Source organism: Branchiostoma lanceolatum, chromosome 1 (genome assembly GCF_035083965.1).
Source record: "Branchiostoma lanceolatum isolate klBraLanc5 chromosome 1, klBraLanc5.hap2, whole genome shotgun sequence".
In the NCBI taxonomy this organism is placed as follows: Eukaryota; Metazoa; Chordata; class Leptocardii; order Amphioxiformes; family Branchiostomatidae; genus Branchiostoma; species Branchiostoma lanceolatum.
Genome location: NC_089722.1, coordinates 8,564,353 through 8,584,163, shown reverse-complemented (window position 1 = coordinate 8,584,163; position 19,811 = coordinate 8,564,353). Strand labels below are relative to the sequence as shown.

Below are 19,811 nucleotides of genomic sequence, written 5' to 3'. Positions count from 1 at the left end.
TTGTTAATGTTATTGTTGATGTCAACAGATTTCAATAATCTTGCACAAAGATGTAGTTTTTATGTTAATTATATTATGATAAATCAGTGTTTTACAAGGCAAGAGCACTGTAAAATTAATGAAATTCAGTCCTTATCAGGACTGCAAGTTTCATTGAAGAATAAAGTTTGAAGTAAAGCAAGTGGAGTCAATTCAGCCTTTTCGGAAGTATTGATAAAACACATATTACAGTTTAATTTCGTAACTGCCAAAAAGTTTATCTTTATAAACCAGCCCCTCTCAGTCATCATGTTGTTGTCTGCCTGTACTGAAACTTTGAAATATAACAGCACCGGACATGTTTATTTCATTTTACTGGAAAATCATACCTTCATATCCTATTCAGTAGTTAATAAGCATGCATCAATAGTGATTGAAACTGAATATAACAAAAGCAAATTGCAATTTCCATCACCCATAGCGGCCTCCCAACCACAGAAATATCCTGTATAGTCCCTCACTATGGTTATTGATTCTTTCCCGAGGAAGGATAAAGCCTCTCTCGTGGCAATAAACACTGATTGAATAGGAAAGACAGGGGAAATCTCATCTTGAATGTCGCCCACAATAGGACAAACCTAGTCAAATGATAAACCTCATCGCCATGACAACTCATCTGCAAGGATCCACTGGTAATGGCAACTCAAGTGTTATCAAGGAGGACCACAAGGGGTTTTGGTGAAGCTTACTGAATTGTAAATAATTACCTGGCTTGGATAACGAGGATCTATAAAGACAAGAAGACAAACTTCAGACACCACATCACAATTATGGGCATGGCTGTTCCCCCTATACTTTTTCTATAGGGGGGAAATAAATATGAAGACAAGACGATAAAATGTGAGAGCAAGGGTGAACAACAACTGTCATCTTTAAAGCTAACATCTAATTTTTACTCTGCTGAGGTGGCCTTTTGGCTCCAAATTCGTGACAGTTGAGTTATGGAGTGAGGTAGCAAGGAGAAGAGTAATTGAGGAAATCTTAAATGCAGAGTTCTGTAACACCCCTTTGAGACCCTCCAGTAACAAGTAGATAAAGTGATGCCATCCGGTGATGGATTGATGACCATCCAATAGTGGTGACCTCTGAATCCACCCAGATATCACTGATCAGATGAATAAAATGAAGAACTCAAACCAAAACGTTTACAGAATACAGTACAAAGGTTGTTTCTGAGACAGAATAAAATCCCTGTGAACAGTGCTCAAATAATAATAAATAAACAAACTAGATAATAATAAAAAAATGATGGTAAATGTTCTAAAAACAACCTATATCATTAAGGGGGTCATGATCAAAAGTACTACAAAAGACAGAGTTCTACATGGGAAAAGAAAAGTAAGATACTGTACACTGATAGATACTGTCATAACAGTAAACTACTTTCATTATTTCTTAAATCTATCTTCTGACAGAATATATCCAAACACAATTACATGTATCTTCCAATATCTATCATACAAATGTATGTTGTGGTTCTAATATCAATCTCCTGAGAGATAACAAACAGCTACTACAGTTTGTAACAGTAGGTGTAACGTTACACTACATGACTTCTCTCAGACAGCAGGCACAACATTCCGGGAAGTTCAGCTACTGACCTCTGACAACACATTCAAGGTCATTCCGATATCAGAGCAAAGATCATGACAGTAGTAAGGGAGAAAACCTGGTGTTGGTAAGGAGAACTTATCTTTCTGACATAAGAATATCTGGCAAGGGTAGAACCCACCTGCACTTGAGAGAAAAGGCCACATCATATTAATGTTTGGTACAGCAATTTTTCTGTCTCACTCCTTGGCAGAATTGTACGATCAGGGCACCCAAAACGTCAACATGTAATATAACTTTCCATGATTATTACATCTTGGCATCATTTACCTTTCTCCCATATTGCAACTGCCTTCTAATTGCAAGACCCATTTGTCTTTGGCTTTCAGTTACGATGCCAACGGGATTCCATTACAATTACAGTCAGAGGAAATAGGCTATGACATAATCTAGCAGATAAGGGAGTGGTAATAAATTCTATAACCTAAAGAGTGAGAAAACATCTTGAAATGACACTGCATAACAAGATAGTGCACAATTACTATGATTTTGTTGGTAGAATCAATGGCAACTCAAAATGCTTGCTTATTTTGCATGGGGATTACACCAAGAAATGGATGGCAGCACTCAGAACCCCAGACAGTGCCAAAATCAATGCAGCCCATAGATCCGGAGCTTATTCCCTGACAGAGATTTATGACCAGGCAGCAGTGGAAGCAGGCAGGCAGCAGGGCCCAACCTGACCACCAGTAATCACACAGGGCGACACTGATGAGTCTGGGGCCTCTGCAGGGAGCCTGGGAGAAAAGGGGGTGACAAGGCCTGGCCCTAGCTATATATCACACATATATCACTGTTCAAACATGGACAAGTCTGCGGCTGTGTTGGCCGGGGAGTGGGAGGGGGCTGATACAAAATTGTGTACAGTGCAAGGCTGTCTCCAGGACCGGTCCCTCCTTCCTGGAATGGAAATTTGCTTCTGGGGACAGACAAAGATTTCACCCCATCCATCCAAAGAACCTGAATTTCATATCATGAAACTGATGGCAATCTATTTTGGAAGCTTAAAATGACAGATTTAACCATGAAAATCAACAACACCGGCACCCAAGCAATGAGGAACAGAAAAATTCAAAGTTGGAGACAGCCCTGGTACAGTGTAAGCTATGGGCATTGGTCAAGTCCGATACGCACTGCAGATATAGTGCAAGCGAGCCCAGGAGAGAGTCCTGAGCAAGCCAAGGGCTGAAAAGTATGATCATCACAGGGCCGACACTGATGAGTCTGGGTCCTGACAGAGAGGCATGGTACAACCTGACCTGAACAGCACTTCTCATTGGGATATGACACTGATAAGTTGTGGAGTCTGGCAGTGTGAGGGGGTACCTAATGGCGAGGGACTGTCCTGACCAGCACTCATCATGGGTCTGACACTGATCAGTCTGGGGTCTCGATGGGGAGGGCGGAAAAAAGTCACTAGCAACAGTACATTTGTAAGCCTGAATAGCAGTTATCATGGACCTGATATTAGTTTCTCATGGAAAACCTGATTTCATAATAAAAAACATGTTTGAAGTAGATAAGACTTTCACTTCACTTTAAGAAATAACCAAAGCATTCAATTTCAAAAATGACCTTAAATCGGGTGCAAGGCTTTTTTCACGATATCCAGCAATCAAAAACTGTTAAAAAGGGAATGTAGCAGAAAATGGGAATTTTGCCCTTTCTACCCTTGAAAACCCCACACAATATAAGGCCTAGAGCAAACATGCTTGAGACTCATATTCATCATATGGACATAGTACTGCCCATGAATGTTTGATACCATCATGTGATATTCAATTTGCTGGCATAATTAATAGTCCTGCTCAGCACAGACTGCCAGCACTTTGTTACTGTCAGTAATAGTGATATGATAAGCTCACTGGTAATAGAGTATTCCCGCAAACAGATGGACCAAATACTTACATCAAAGCTGGCTTTAGTAATGTAAACACACAGCTAAGCATGTAACTACACTTACATTAAGCTTTCATGGTAGGAAAGCAATAGAGAGGGGTAACATGATGTCATTAGAAGAATGAGGAAGAACTGTTGTGACGGCAAAAAGCATATCCTTGCTGAACAGTGAAAGAAACTGATTGCAGATTATCTTTTTCTTTTCCTTTTCCTAGCAATGCTTCGTACGACAAATCATGACATGAATGTAAAACTGCTTCCCAGATTCATGTAACAGATTTGCGCTGTGGCAACATCTGACAGAATAGATGTCAAAGAACACATATTGAAATACAAAATACTCTTGTTAATGATTTACATGCACTTCGTTGCCTTTACCCAAATGAATAATGCACAATACATCATATCCAGGCAAGCACTCCAACTGGATATACAAGGTTGTACAAATGGGAGAATGTAGCTGATATATATTGCATTACTGATATGTGCACATACATGTACATACATATAACAATACATTTTAAAATGACTGTGCCTATAGATCTACTTGTCTGAACAAAATTAAATATATGAATCACTGATGTGGGTACAAGAAAACTGCATTACTACTTTCACCAGAAGCCATTTTCCAGATTAATAAAACCTTGAACTTGAGGACACCAACTTGGAATGCTGAAAAGGTAATGTGACTCGTGCACATATCACATGTGCTGACATTAGACCAACAGATGGCTCATACAAGAGCGTACGTGTATGTATAAATCCTATTTCCATCAGACCACATTACACCATATGCCTGATCTGAGGTCATGTTTTCATCTATTGGCCAAGGTTAGATATGAAGGCCTTGTTTGCAGTACTCTTCATAAAAAAGGAAGTACAGTATATACCGTTACTGATATATAAAGTTTATCAACTGGCATGTTATGTTGTCCCAAAACTGAGGGAAAGATTTCTGATAGTGATAGTTAACAGCAAATTGCCTACATGGTCCTGTTTTGAAACAAAGAGGTCATGTTGGCACTGAGAATAGAAAGTGACTGTAATTCAAATGCAATGCACATGGACAACTAACAACATTGATGGGCCCACCCAGCCACTAAGCAAACACAGACAAATACACACTGTGCCCATGGGGGTCAACATCATTTAAGTGTCAATGATTGATATGACCTAATCAGCAGAAAATAGATATTCATACATGAACAATTGGTAATAATGACTGTTAGTCACTGTCTGGGATACTTCTGGAAGATACAATAGAAAGAATGGTCACAATGCTTAACAATGGTCACTGATGGGATATTCTCTTGTCCTGATATACATGATAACCTTCACTTTCTACCTTGTGCTTACCTCTGGAATTCAGCTGTACATATAGACAGCTGAAAACATAGCAGACTGTGGTCATAGTAAAGAGACTGGCAAGCTTTGGTCATACCTTTTCTATGACACCAGTATAAAGCAAAAAACAGTACAGAGGGGCAAGTAAACTTGTGCAGCCAACATTCTTGGCAAAGTGGATGCAGCCAACGTGTAGCACAAGAACAACATCCGTGTAAAAACAACAACTGAACGGCAGATGTGGTGACACCCTCTGAAAACAATAACAGCAATAAAAACATGCCTGCAATTCCCCAGCACTGCTGGCATGTTTGGTGGTGTAGTCTGGACACCTGTCAGATATCGGATGTATTTTTTCCTGTGATGCTTTTCTGCAGCTCAAATTCACTGCAATTCTATATCCCTGCTGCACTACAACAGGGGTTGTAGCAGCATACTAAGGTTCTTACCAACTTGTATGATCATACCATTTCAACATGACGGAATACAGGAATATCTTCATGACCTTCTTTTATCAGTGCCCTCTACAGGATTGGCTCAGGTGCTTACTCAGAATCATGGTACAGATAGTATACGTCAGTGCTGATCGACATCTGATGTACTGTCAGTGTGTATCTCGTCATGGACACCTTCCTCTGTGTTATCTCAGCTTTTTTGTTCATTGAGGCATATCAGAAAACGGAAGTGATTAATACACAAGATGGTCATGAATAATGTCCAACTGTTCAAGACTGTAGCCTTCTGCATCAGTCAGTCTTACCAAGATTAATAAAGACAGGACGTAGTATTTTCCTTGCTATGCCTGGAGGGAATCCACCCCACCCACCCCTACATCACAATGGTATACCTCACTTCCAGCGGAAATAACAGGATTCAAGTCTTTCCTGTGAAGCCTGTATCAGCAGTCTGAAGACTAACCTGTCATTTCTAGGCATTACGTGACCTAGAAAAATAAAGAAAATTGAAGAGGAACGAGCAACTATTTCGCCATTTTGACACCTCCCCCGTGCTGCCCTGTCATCAGCCCCTCCCGCCCTGTCCCCGTGCCCCACACAAAACCGAGCGGTTGGTCGGGCCACCTTCAGGCGGGAGACAGACGCCGGGCCCCCGCCGCTCTCCTCTGATGGACTAGAAACAAAACAAATGTCGCCCTTGGCTCATCAGTCAGTGATCGTGTGCTGGAAATTAGCTCGGCGCGCTCAGGCAGCGCGGAAGGCAAGACGGAATCAATGAATAAATTTGCTGGGCTGGGAAAGTAGAAACCGTGGCTTCCGCTATCCCACCCTAACATTCCCTCTTCGACAACTTAAAAACTACAACACTTCCAAACATCCCAATACTCTGACGTCTTAACATAAACACTCATTACTCTGCATGGGTAAGAAGAGACCATAACTGAGAGTCCTACCCCGCTTGGCCCTGAGTTCGTCCAGCGACGTCGCCTGCTCTCTGCTCCCGTTTTCCGCCATCTTGGATTGGTACGTCCGTACGGCAACGAAACGCAACAAACTATCGGAGGGACAAAAACAATAAAATACAGTTTCGATTTTGAATTGGTGACAAAAATATCTCAATAAGTGTATAATCAAATGACATTGATATAGATGATGATGCTTTGAATACTCTTTCTTTGAGTATTTGATCATTATATACATTGAGAGGATATTGTTTGAGTAATTTATATACGTTTTGTTGCCTTAGTTTAATCTCATTGCGCAACTATTCTGCGCATCGCGGTGCGGACGTAAGAAGTATGACAACATAAAAGTGAAATTCTGTCCACATTTCCACCTCTGTTGCCACGTTTCCACGCAGATCACACACCTCTTTTCCCTTTCATTGCCACCATAACTACTTGCTGAAGATATAAAGAGATGTTGTCGTGTGCGGCGAGGCTTGTAAGAGCCCAAATCCAGAGCAAGCCGGTAAGTAAAAACTGACCTTGGGGGGAGGGGCGATCGTGTCGTCTTGTGTTCTGTTGTTCCAAAATGTGTCAGGGAAAGTTCACCACTCTTGACATCAATGAAAAACACACGGTGTACAACAGATGTAGATCACAGCAAAGGGAGCAGATCTTAGCTCCTTTATCTATTTAGTAGAAATGGATTTGTATCTGCAGCATCAACTTATAAAATCATCATCATTCCAGGTGATCATCAAAAATTATTTGACCTCATAATCGTTTATAGTGATGGAATTTCCATCACTATAAACGATCACTACTACTAGTAATTTTGCTTCATGATTATGAAAAAGCAATATCCAGATGTGTCAGGGTACAAAGTGACACTTAAATGTTACTATATACATCAGCACCATGAATTTCTCCAATCCAAGAGATTGTTGGTCTATATATAATAATACTACATAGATTTAGTATGGGAAGTCACACAATAAACACGACTGCCCGTGATGAAGTCTAGCAAACCACTGACTTTATTCAAACGAGAGAACGGGATCGGCCATTCAATATTCAAACAGCCTGTCCTGTTCAGAATAACATCTATGTAGTAATGTCTATGGAATCCCGTTCGAAAAAACTTCTACGTACTATAGAATCGAGATAACCTCCACGCACTATAGAATCACTTATAAAAGTACCCACAAATTATTGGTCTAAATTTTCAACTATTCAACTCAATATCATCATCTGTAGACCCAAGGAGGTTAAGGAATATTTTTCAACCTCCTTGGTAGAACTACTAGTAAGTTATCTACTAGTATTGTGTGTTTCAACAGTTTTGTCCATTTCTTCTCTTCCAGACGGCATGCTGGGTTGTGGCTACTCGGGGCTATGCTGACATTGTTGATGAAGCCACTTTCACCACAAGTGTATGTATCAAATTTAAGTTTGTAATGAAAAAAAAAAAGAGTGAATGCAAACACGTACGCGTCCTCTCTGAGTCCAAGATTGAGACATCCCCCCTACAAATACAATGTAATGATTAAATTGCTGCATGTGTTGATGCCCCCTTGATACAAAACTCAAAGTTTCCCTGCCATGGAAATTCAAAACTTTATAGCTGGTCATTGAAGTAAAATTCAAATTGTGGATGAAATTGTACATGATGTAATTACAACTTATAAGTCTCAAACAAAATTAGTTATCTTTATCAGAGTGTTGTCCTGCAAATTATCTTAAACCAAGTGAAAGTTCATACTTTAACCCATCTGTTTATCACAGGAATATGCACTGCACAAGCTGGATGAAGGGCCGTCCCAGACCGTCACAGTGACCAGGGACGATGCACTGAAGTACTACCGGCAGATGCAGACCATCCGGCGCATGGAGACTGCAGCAGGGAACCTGTACAAGTCCAAAGTCATCCGTGGTTTCTGCCACCTGTACTCTGGACAGGCGAGTTAGCTTATAGTCTCTGATTCAGTGCAAAGTTTGGTGAAGGTTACTGGTTAAGTTGAATTTTCAAACAAGAAAGAGCTACATGGATATAAAAGATGGTACAAAAAAACTACAAATGTATGTCTAGGACACTGTAAAATAGTAAATCTTGAAACATAAAAACACTCCAAAAACCCCTTTCTCCTTCTAACATAAAATTTAAGTCTCCGTAAAAATGAATGAATTTACAGTACAGTAGTTTAAAAGTAACATGGACTGCCATACCCCAATACTTTGTACTAATGCCCGGTTGTTATTGTGAAATACTGAGGTATCTAATTCATGGCCACACGACCGTGTTTAGGGCAATCCAGTCATGTCTAACCGAGGGAACCCACAACAATGTGGTGTCAGCTTCACTGCACTTGGCTCAGATATGGTTTTCAGCTTGTGTTCAGATTCCCAACAGTTGCTCCCAAGGGATGGATATCAGGCTACAGATGTTGCGTCCTTCATAAACTCTCAGCGGGTCGCTCGTAACACGAGCATAGTATTTCAAAAACAAAGTTGACAGCTGTGCATGAGGACAGCTATCACATACCAAACAGCAAGTTTGGTTATCTTTCATCGCTGCACATGATGGTGAGGTGAACTAGGATTTAGCCATGATGTCTACTGACCAATGGAGGCCTTACATGTATATTGAATGATTGATATAGTAGTAATGGTTTATTGATTGATTGACACTTACACTCACTTAGTGTTTCGACTATAGCAGCCCGTGGGCTGAATATGGAGTACGGACATTACAACTCATAAAAACAGCTTTTAGATTATTAAAATATTTGGGTAACACTGGATAACAAGATAACATTGAGAATGCACACACACAGCAATATAATATTCACCTTGAATATGCTGCTGTGCACAATTGTATGTTTGTATTATCCAATTATGAAAATTTGAAATTCGTTACCTTCTAAAAATATCTGTTCACATATTTTTGATCTTACCAAAACTAGTCTGTAGAGAGATCTCTTATACAAGATGTTCAATTTGTCCAGCCTAAGATTTTAAGCTAAGAGCCTTTTTCTTTCATGTAGTTTTACAGTGCTTTGGCTGAGATTTCAAGACCGTATAATCAGGTGTGACAAGTCTCTCAAGACAATGTGCATGTATGATGTGCCACTCCACATGTTCTAGGGAAACTGGTGTGCTATGAGGAAGTGTGTTTGACAGATGTACATGTAGATAAAGATAACAGTAACTTTATATACATGTAGTATATGTAACATACTCGATACTGGACATGTATTCTACAGGAAGCCTGTGCTGTTGGTATGGAAGCGGCTCTCACTCCAAATGACCACGTGATCACAGCGTACAGAGCGCACGGCTGGACATACACGAGAGGTGTACCACCTGTCAACATCCTGGCTGAACTAACAGGTAGGTCTTTGGGTAGACGTCCATAAGACTAGTCTTGGAAAATTGTGATAGAGAAGTTTTTGCAGAATATGGACATACATCAGATTACATGTACATGCAAGAAATTCACAATAATGAATAAAACACGGATTACAAAAACTCTAGATTTTTCATAGGGTATGAGATCTTCAATTGATTTCTTGTTTATCTCTGTTTTTGTTTTTTAGGTCGAAAAACAGGCGTTGCAAAAGGCAAGGGCGGATCCATGCACATGTATGGGCACAACTTCTATGGTGGAAATGGCATTGTCGGTGCCCAGGTCCCGCTAGGTGCAGGCATCGCTCTGGCTCTGAAATACACCGGAAGTAACGACGTCTGCGTGGCGCTATACGGAGATGGGGCAGCCAACCAGGGGCAGGTGTTCGAGACCTACAACATAGCCAAGCTCTGGGATCTGCCATGCATCTTTGTGTGTGAGAATAATGGCTACGGGATGGGTACAGCTGTGGAGAGAGCATCGGCTAACACCGAGTACTACACAAGAGGAGACTATGTACCTGGTCTTAGGGTAAGGAAATACTAGTGATCTCCAAGCAGATCTATCAGTGGCAATGACAGTATCCAAAGGGCAAAAGCAGCATTATTGGCATTTGCTCTTTCCCTTTGGATACTGTCATTGCCGCCGATAGATCTGCTTGGAGATTATAATACTAGTACATACAGAATATTGCCTTTGTGTCAATTTAGCTTGGGTTTCTATTGAGGACAAATTATGCAAGGAAATGTGGGAAATAGCCTAAAGTTTTAGAGGTTTCGAAAGTTAAAAATTTCCTCAACCCCAACCCCACCCCCTTAATTCATCACATCTTTGTTCCTTGACACAGATCTTTACTCCATCAAACCAACAGGTCGGATAAAAATTAAGAGCTGAAGAGAGCCCTGGTCATGAGTTTTGGCAGACATGTTAATTCAGTACAAAATGTCTCCTCCTCAGGCTGACGGCATGGATGTCCTTGCTGTCAGGGAGGCCACCAGGTTTGCTGCGGAGTGGTGCAGATCTGGCAAGGTTTGTTACCAACCCTCTTATACTTCCCATGTAACAAGCCATTTTACAATTGAAATACAGTCTGGATTTTACTTATTGTCCCTAAGATTGCAGACTTTCTAAAACCTGAGCTCATGGTAATTATTCTAGAACTCCCATTGCCTTATTTGTGGAATTTTAAAGTGTCATATTTTAGTTATGACTTACTAACTGTTCTAGACTGCATGCACAGTCCACAGGTTCACTGTTCCGGAACAGAGAAACATTTTAGAATTATTATGATGTTTTTTTTGCCCTTTGTTTACATCTTGTAGCAACATTCTAGTAATAGCATTCTAGAATAGAATGACATAACAGACATTACCAACCATTCTGGAACTTGTCCTCTTTCATATCATCTTAGCAACCATTGTTTTTAAAAATCTATCATGTTTTGCAGCTTATTTTATTGTTTGGTCAGTTTTTAAGACGTATCTGAAATGTTGGCATGCTATAAAGTTTTTACATGAAAATGATGAATTCCATTGATACTTTATCAAGTTTATGGCCGTACATTATGGTTACCAAGTTCTAAGCACCAATCCAGGTGCTGTATGCTGAAACTTTGAATTTTGACAGAAAAAGATTTACTGAAAAAGATTTGTTGAAATCTGTGTTATGAATGTTGAATTGTTTACCATAGTGATGGTCTGCCTCCCAATCAAGGGGCATCCCTATCTGCACATTTCAAATCTTTTCACCGCATGTTCTTTTGCTATTGCCAACTTTTAACTGCTTCTTGTTCCTTCCTTGGATCCATACAGTTTGTACAAATTGTTCCACCCAATAACATACACTTTCCAATCATCCTTATTTTGACTTATTATTTATGATTGTGTTGATATAGTTCATGTAAAGTCTCTTTTGTACTCTTTATCCGTGACTCCTCCCCTCCATATACTTCGACCTTGTTGAAAAGCGGCCTGTGTGGCCAAACAAGCACACGAAGGAAAATAAAGGCCTTGACTTGACTTGATCCTCACGGACACCATTTGAACTGATGTATAGATATAGGGGATAGTAAATGTCATGCTTTCCACCTTGATTTCACTCATCAAGACTTTCTTAGCTTTGTCGTTGTTCTTTATCTCCTTCTGCTCCTGACCCCTGCTCCTACCCTTGCTACAGGGACCCATGCTGTTAGAAGTGGCGACCTATCGCTACCACGGGCATAGCATGAGTGACCCGGGTACCACGTGAGTTAGTGGACAGAGTCGCAAAGCTGTTTCATGCAATGTTAAGGGAGAGAGACAGACTAAGATGTTTTGCTTGACATTGTGCCATTTCTCTTGCACTTTCAAAACCTAGTCACAAGGATGGTTTCATGAAAACATTGTCAAAACATCACTTCTCAATGAGTAGATTTTTATCCAACTGAGTGAGCTACAGCAAAGTACATGTACACCAGAAAAAGTCCAATTTCAAGCAGAATGTATACAGAAAAAGTTGTCCCATCTCCCCAACATGTTCACTGTTCAACCCTGTGTCCCTGTGTTACCTCTGGCATAACCCTGTGTCTATATGTTCTGTCCTGTTAACATCTCTCTGCCTATATCGTTTCTGTCTCCACCATGCAACCTCTTCAGGGCCCTATGATATTAGAGGTGGCCACTTACCGCTACTCTGGACATAGTATGAGTGATCCTGGAACTAGGTTAGTGCCTGGAGCTGTGCCCATCTGAACTCACAGGGCTTGGTGTTGCTGAACCAATTACTCACTGTACAGCTACATCTATACAAGGACAACTCTATATCAGTGTTCTCGCCAGCGCCCGTCCTCCCGTCATTTGACGGGTTTTTGTCGCTCATGACGGACAAAATTTTTGCCCAACCCGTCATTTTTGATGGACAAAAATCGGTGTGTAAAGATATTTAAACAGAGTTTAGAATTTTGCAAAAACTCCAGAGGATCACTGGACGTTCGCGACGAGGGCGATCTAGATCATTTCTAATGCCCGCCGGCGACAACCCCAGCCACACACAAAGAGCGCCGTGGTGGATATTTGGTTGCCGCCGAAAATTCGGCGTCATGTGCCGCCCTCCCCACAGTTTTGGCTGGTCGCATCGGGCTAACGTTTATTTCTGTTTTGTCACTCACGGTTCACCGTCAGTTATTGTTATCAAAGAAGCCTAAAAATTCAGAAATATTCCTATAGCTAGGCTTTCTGTAATCTGTAAAACATTATTAAAGTTTCAAGCCGCGGCGGCTGAGTTGAATGCGCTTTCTTCCCGTAAGAAATGGTAAACAGGCGTCAGATATTCTATTCCACCAATCACAGTGCGTCGTCTCCGTCGCCTCAAGAAATACCGACCAATGACATGCGAGTCTCGCTACTCGCGTGATTTCAGCTAAGCGTGAATTTGCGAGATGTTAGAGGAATGGCGGGGATCGCAAGGATCGCACGACGAAGCGGCTGTTTGAAGGCTTGAATCGACAACTTTTGAAGGCATTCAGTGCAGTTACAGGAGAAATTAACCGTGGAAAACATGGGAGAAAAAAATGGACGTCTTTATGGCGTTCTTTCTCAAAGTAGGGTGTCAAATTCCTCATTATGTTCAATAATTAGAGGGAGCATACGGGACAAGTGTTGAAAAATTTTAATTTTGCCGACTTATTCTGTGTGTATTTTTTGTAGGACGTAGATTCGTAATAAAGTTTTGTTGTGCTTGATTTTCTTTTCTTTGCCGATTGTATACAACATAGAAATGTAGCTTGTGTGTGCACATGTGAACATTCGATCTTACCGCGATGATGGACGGCACGCCTCCCCCCAAAATTAAGCCTGAAACCCTTGTGTAATTTTTCACCGAAAGAGATGTCATTAAACTAAGCTTATTCTACCAAGAAATTTGCCCCTCAAAATGCAGGAAATAGTGTTTCAGAGGGTCTAGATTCCAAAATTTTCCGGGGGAGAATACCCCCGGACCCCCCTAGGATGGTCACGCCTCCGGCGCGACGCCTCGCGCCTTCGGCGCTCGATATGTTCGTCCCGACAGGAAAATTGAAAGGACGGGTAAAAATTTCAGGCTGGCTAGAACACTGCTCTATATGCATTTACCAGCCTTCAGTACTGTAACCAAGATCCACCAAGTTTGCAACGGTATCATCTATACAATATACTGAGCCCTGTGAATTCTGTGGGTGCCTTCTGCAGTTCCCATCAAGACTGCAAGGAGGCAGGAATGCATGGATATCTACCACGTTATGTTCTGTACTAATGATCAGGGCCTGCACTGTTTGTCACAGGGTCCTTTGTTGATAGAAGTTGCTACGTATCGTTACCATGGACACAGCATGAGTGATCCTGGCACCAGGTGAGTCTCTTAGATAGCAAGACCACCCTGAGCTTTGTGTTCAAAATGTAGCTCAACCTCAAAATGTTTGCTCAATTTATTACTTGTTTCTGCAACTATTGCCAACTGGTTGATTAGGTATAGATGTCCAGGTGCCCCCAGCACTAAAATTGAAGGAAGCAGTTATGCCCAGAAAAAGGAGTGTGATACTTCTCATATTATTAGGATCCAAGCAGCATGGATTTGAATTAGAGGAGTTCTGCTGATAAGCAGGTTTGCAACACAGATGGCAGTGGACCAAGGCAAGTGTGTTAGCTACTGGTAGTGCTGTTCAATCAGTTGGAAAAGCTTTGGGGAGCCTGATCACGTCAACGATGAGATGTCTGTCAACTATGTGTTGGTAACTGCATTGTACATTTGTATCTTATAAATGGAATGGATCAGATGTAGAAACATGCATGGTCTGTGGAATATACTTTTTTAGGAATTCCAAATGTCTCATAGCAACAATAAGAGGCTCTATGCTTGACACCTTGACATGAAGGTACCAGCCCTGTGAATTGTTTTACAAGTTGTTCTTTGTCATGTCAAGTGTTTGTTAAGTACATGTACATGTCTTCTTCTTAATGATATAACGTCGGTGTCTTTGTAACAGTCTATAGACTGTAGTTTTCAGGCCTTATACCCCTGTCATACAGCACAGAAATCGAGTCTGCAAGATCTAAATGACATTTTTGGCAGTAATGCGCCTGGTGTTCATAATTTCGATAGTTGCTTGATTTTTAGGGATCTGATATTTGCAGGCCACCAAGCCCTGTTAGATGTAAGAGTAGATATTTGTTGATTTTTAAATCGAGCGACCTTGTGGCGATCAACAAATACTATGTGACGGGTATTATGATCAGATCTATGATGGTTTGATGATTCCTGAAATGATTAGTAAATGTCCTGAAATTAATTTGCAAATACAATAATGTAGCACTATACCTATTGTTAGCGCAGAAGTTTGAACAGACATCTGTTTTGTAGCTACCGCCCCCGTGAGGAAATCCAGGAGATGAGGAAGACGAGAGACCCCATAACCGGCCTGCGGGAACGCCTGATATCTGTTAACCTGGCCACTGCTGAGGAGATGAAGGTAAGGACATTCAACAATCATCGCTCTTCATTGGAAGACATTAAGAATCCCCATAATTCTACACTGTAGATCTTGATACATTTGTGGTGGTTTTGTTTTTGTGGTGAACTCTCCACCATGACCTTATGACACTGCGAATAAACATTACTAATGTATTACATTTGTACTACTGTACCACAAAATTGTTTCAACCGCGAATTTGAAACACTGCAAAAACCTCCCGTTCCCTCCTACGTATACCGAGAAATAAAACCACAGCAAAAGTGGATAAATGTAGAGTATGTTTTGTGAGAAGCGTGCTTCGGCAAATTATGTGAAGCGTTGTCTTAGTATGTGACTCTCTGTATTCACAGCAAATTGACTTGGATGTCCGAGCAGAAATCGACAAGGCCGTGGAGCAGGCTAAGGCAGATCCAGAACTGCCAGTGGAGGAAATGTACAATGACATTTTCGTCGACGAGCCTCCATTCAAAGTCCGAGGCACAAACCCATTCATGTATGGCATTTCAAAGTGATTGTTTCATAGTAGGGTGAATGCTAGCTTTTAAGATGATCATATAGAAATGTTGCACACAGATGTCAAAACAAAAAGTGTGTAACTTATGGGCGCTTTTCCGGTAAAGAAGGCTTTAACAGGGAGATTCACCACTACTGGTATAATCCCTTTCCGTTTGCTGTCAAAATATTCTGAACAACCCTCCGAGTTAACACTTTTATGGCAATGGCAGCAGAAATGATTATGACTGAAAAGAATATGAGAGCTATAAATTATTCAATCTGCATACATTTTGTATTTAGAGATATTGAATCTGATACATTTTGTAATTCTGTACAAGTATGAAAAACGTCTTGACAGCTGCGATATATGCTGAAATGTTCCAAATCAAATATTCTGAACATTTCAATACAACGGTACAATTCTGTACAATCGCTGTCTTGCAATAGGGGTTTAGGTGGTAAGATACGAATTCATTTGTGGCAAAACATACTTTTACTCAGGCAAATTGTATCTGCCTGTTTTTTATGTTCTTTGATTTGTAGATAAAATGATACCTTTGATAAGATGATATCTTGTAATCAAGTTCCAATAGGTCTTTCAACAGAGCATTGGCACAATAAATATGTGACACAAGGGGAATGGTTTCTTGCTTTTTAATCTCACAATCATTTATATAGTAGTAACACACAGACATACCCACACCAAACAGCTGTGTTCTCACACAACTGGAGATCTTGTAACATTTGGTCAAAATTGAAATGGTAATCAATGTAGGCATGCATCAGTGGTTAACTGTGTAGTACAAATGTAGATGAAAGCTACATGTACATTTGAAAAGTTACTTAGTGCTGATAACACAAAATTCACATGGAATCTTATTGAGCTGTTAGTGTGGGTGGAATGTTAACTATTATACACTGTAACACCAAAGTGTCGGTATGATTTGCATAGTTGTTGAAGCATTCTCTAACAACAGGGTAACTTCTGGTAATGATGTTTATTGTGAATCCTGCTACTGTGTTCTGTAGTCTTTATATATGCAGACCAAATACCCAACACAATGGAACAGAAAAAATAGATATGATGTGTATAACTTTTGCATCTTGCAATAATCCTTACACTAGATTTCGTTTAATCTTCCTTGCAACTTTGAAAGCAATCAGTAGAAAATATACTTAAGCTATAATTCACTCTATACAAAAACAGTTGCATAGAATCCCTGCACCAAGTGACATGTGCCTAGAAGAGCTCTCAAAATTCCAGAAGTAAACTTTACTTATCATACAACAACACCACGAAATAGACTTTAATATATGATTGACATGGTGGGGCACATACAAGAGACACTCTCCAACATTCTCCACGCCATTTCCATGTATCCAACTACTGTCATTTCGTAGGCTCCCAAAGTAGAAATATCTTCTTCAGCAAAAATACTAATGGGATAATATTCATTAACATAGTGGCAAAAGCCTGAACACAGCACACTTTGTCAAGCTTTGTATGACAAGTAGTAAAGTGTATATAACAGTGCACAGCACAGCAAATTTGAAAGCAGCATTTTTGTCAAGTTTGGAAACATGGTCAGCAAAAAAATGCTTCTGTCGTTTTCTGAGTCATAGGGTCAAGGCATGCTATACAAAACCCAATAAACAGTAAATGTCAAAGCAGCATTCAATGTACTTCTGTACCAACTCCATAGAGTGGATACAGGTAGCAATGTTCTTGGTGGTGAAACATCCTGTGGCCACTACAAATGTCTACTTGGTGTCGCACAGAAGTCCCACGCCACGGAGGATCCAGCGGTCAGACCCATGGTTGATCGTGCTGCTGAGTTTCAGTGGGAAGATGTAGGTCAAGTCTGTACGACGCGGTTTCTTGTACACTGGGCACTCATAGAAGCAGTAGCTGTAAAGTAAGACAAATCATAAGTAAGTTTTACATGTGGTAGTATAGGTGTAGAAGTCTACAGGTTACAACCAGAGATATCTGCTTGCCAGGACAACCATTTGTGATGTCTAAACAAGCACTACAGTTACTGTTGATGAATATCATGATCATGAGCATCTGTACACTAACATGGTACCTGTAAGATGCTGAGTTAGGCAGGTGGCAGATTAAGTTTCAGCATACCAATTGCAACTTATCACTGCTTCAGTGCCAGTTTTGTGCACCATGAAGTGTTAATTTTCATTCTACCTATAACCTTAGTATGTTACAGGAAGCTGAGTGCCCCTGGTGTTATGAAAGCAGCAAGTGTCTGGCTTACCCGGCACGTGGCTTGACGATTGTGGTCGGCAGTGAAGTGTTGATGGCGTAGACGTGCACCACGGGAATCTGAGTGAACAGCACCTTGGGCTGGGGCTCGACCAACCGGATGTTCTTCCTGTCCCACCCTGCTCCGTCCAGGTACAGGCCATAGATGTACACGCCTGCGGGTAAGGATGCAGAAATCATCTGTTAATAAATGTTTTCACAATGGGTGAGTGTATTGGTAAATAGCCCATTTCTCCATTGGATTGGCATGCAAATGCTATTGATTTACAGTCACATACATGTATGTTTGGGCATTGGCACTGACTGAATTCTAGTGGTGTATGTAAAGATTTCACATCTTTTCTTAACTTCCACACCATCAGTTGTGGTAAAGTGATAAAGTTTTCAATATTGACCATGGTAAAACCCTAATTCAGCCTACAGCATTTGCTTTGGCTAAACAGTCCTATTAGAGAATGACAGTCTCTGCCACATCTGTATGCTGACTCAGTTCTGTGGCAAAGTCCTTTCATTGGGATTCACTTTTTTTCTGCACTGTAATCAGTCTAGCTCTTCCTGATTTTCTGGCCTGACATTCAGGACATTTTATGGCCTGAGATCCAGGAAAATGTTCTGACCTTCTCCAGGAGGGGACGTGATGTCTTCCTTCATCATCTTGGTGACGTCGTTGTGCAGGACTACGGTGTCCAGCGCCCAGCCCTGGTGGGAACGTGTGATCTCCTGCCTCATGGCCGTCAGGAATCCCTAGAGGGGCAAACATGGAAGTTCAGCCCAGGCAACAGAGCAAGCAATCTTGTTTTCTTGGCTAAGATACTCCATTTTTCATGTTGTAGTGGTCCTCATGAAAAATATCCCTTTTGGTCTCAAGAATGACAGATTACAACATTTTCAGTCTCAGACAGTAGAACAACCAGTCTTGTTTCTTGGCTGTAGGATAGTCTTAATTCTAAAATGTGACCTCCACACACACAAAAAAGTCCATACAAGGAAGACAGCAAGGATTTCAGTATCAAGTCTTACTCTGGTGGTCATTTGTTGAAGTGGTTTTTATGACAGACTCAGACAGAGCCACCAAATATGACTCTTTTGGTCACATGAATGACAGATAACAACCACTGTGCTTGTACTACAGCTTATCATACCTGTGGGTTGAAGAATCCAGTCATCCAGAACTGTGTCGGTCTGCCATCAAACAGCCAGCTAGAGAACTGGGCATTCCGCTCCAGCAGGTCGGTGAACCAGAAACCCAGCGTTGCAGATTCCCAGGAAATCTACCACGAGAACAACATGTAAGTTTCAGTCACAGTTTTTAGTCGATGTAACCGGTTTTTACTGCAGTAACATATTTATGGCCTAGGTCGGTCAGTATTGACCATGGTAAAATCCTCATTCACATCAGCCCTACAGCATCAGCTATGGCTAAACAGTCCTACATGCAGTAACATATACAGAAAGAAAACAAACATATCCTTGACCGTCCCTACTGTTTCACTAAACTGTTAGACAGCATTGAGACATGACACGCTGTCGTACCTTTTTCCAAGCCCCTGGAACTCGAGCATCGTAGATGTTGTCCAGAGCATCCCTCAGGTTCTCCGACATGATGATGGTACCGTCGATGGCAAGTTTCAGGTCCTTGAGGGTGCTCCTGACAAGCGTGATGACACGTTGCATACGGTCGATCTCCTGACGCAGGAAGATGTTCATGGGAGACAGAGCACCCATCTTTTGCAGACGGTCTTTCACCTTTGTGTCAAAGAGAGGGAATGTTAACTGTTGTGTTGCCCTCCAGGACTCTCGTTTGTATTGAATAGTGTCTACCACTTCTAAGGCATTTAATAGGTGCTTCTAAACAAGC

The 19,811-nt window shown here is 41.0% G+C and overlaps 3 protein-coding genes across 15 annotated transcripts in view; 1 reads left to right on the top strand and 2 right to left on the bottom strand.

The window, feature by feature from the left end:
* Positions 1–6,408, bottom strand: part of LOC136437407 (ensconsin-like) — a 40,078-nt gene extending 33,670 nt beyond the window's left edge. For all 9 annotated transcript variants that reach the window (XM_066432048.1, XM_066432115.1, XM_066432390.1 and 6 more), the window contains exon 1: positions 6,302–6,408. In XM_066432048.1, coding sequence (XP_066288145.1) covers positions 6,302–6,362 — 61 coding nt within the window. In that variant the 5' untranslated portion in view covers positions 6,363–6,408. The remainder of the gene's footprint in view (positions 1–6,301) is intronic.
* Positions 6,409–6,610: 202 nt separating this feature from the next.
* Positions 6,611–16,315, top strand: LOC136441823 (pyruvate dehydrogenase E1 component subunit alpha, mitochondrial-like). Of its 3 annotated transcripts, none has more exons than XM_066438375.1 (9): positions 6,611–6,818; positions 7,657–7,725; positions 8,078–8,251; positions 9,556–9,682; positions 9,889–10,229; positions 10,656–10,727; positions 13,993–14,060; positions 15,069–15,177; positions 15,531–16,315. In XM_066438375.1, exons 1-9 carry the CDS (start codon positions 6,768–6,770, stop codon positions 15,690–15,692), a joined length of 1,173 nt encoding a protein of 390 aa, XP_066294472.1. In that variant the 5' UTR covers positions 6,611–6,767; the 3' UTR covers positions 15,693–16,315. The 3 variants fall into 3 exon arrangements, with proteins under 3 accessions (XP_066294472.1, XP_066294625.1, XP_066294552.1); XM_066438528.1 differs by lacking the exon at positions 13,993–14,060 and adding an exon at positions 12,332–12,399; XM_066438455.1 differs by lacking the exon at positions 13,993–14,060 and adding an exon at positions 11,874–11,941.
* LOC136436784 (dynein axonemal heavy chain 5-like) overlaps positions 16,316–19,811 on the bottom strand; it is a 62,819-nt gene continuing 59,323 nt past the window's right edge. For all 3 annotated transcript variants that reach the window (XM_066431194.1, XM_066431277.1, XM_066431111.1), the window contains exons 85-89: positions 19,487–19,699; positions 19,096–19,224; positions 18,571–18,697; positions 17,946–18,108; positions 16,316–17,584 (exon numbers count right to left, since the gene is read on the bottom strand). In XM_066431194.1, coding sequence (XP_066287291.1) covers positions 17,437–17,584; positions 17,946–18,108; positions 18,571–18,697; positions 19,096–19,224; positions 19,487–19,699 — 780 coding nt within the window. In that variant the 3' untranslated portion in view covers positions 16,316–17,436. The remainder of the gene's footprint in view (positions 17,585–17,945; positions 18,109–18,570; positions 18,698–19,095; positions 19,225–19,486; positions 19,700–19,811) is intronic.

What these genes read in the sequence shown, in the direction of transcription:
- LOC136441823 (XM_066438375.1), top strand. Translation starts at nt 6,768, where the DNA reads ATGTTGTCGTGTGCGGCGAGGCTTGTAAGAGCCCAAATCCAGAGCAAG. An exon ending in ACTATGTACCTGGTCTTAGG is followed by an intron (nt 10,230 to 10,655) that starts GTAAGGAAATAC and finishes TCTCCTCCTCAG; the next exon opens with GCTGACGGCATGGATGTCCT. An exon ending in CCACTGCTGAGGAGATGAAG is followed by an intron (nt 15,178 to 15,530) that starts GTAAGGACATTC and finishes CTGTATTCACAG; the next exon opens with CAAATTGACTTGGATGTCCG.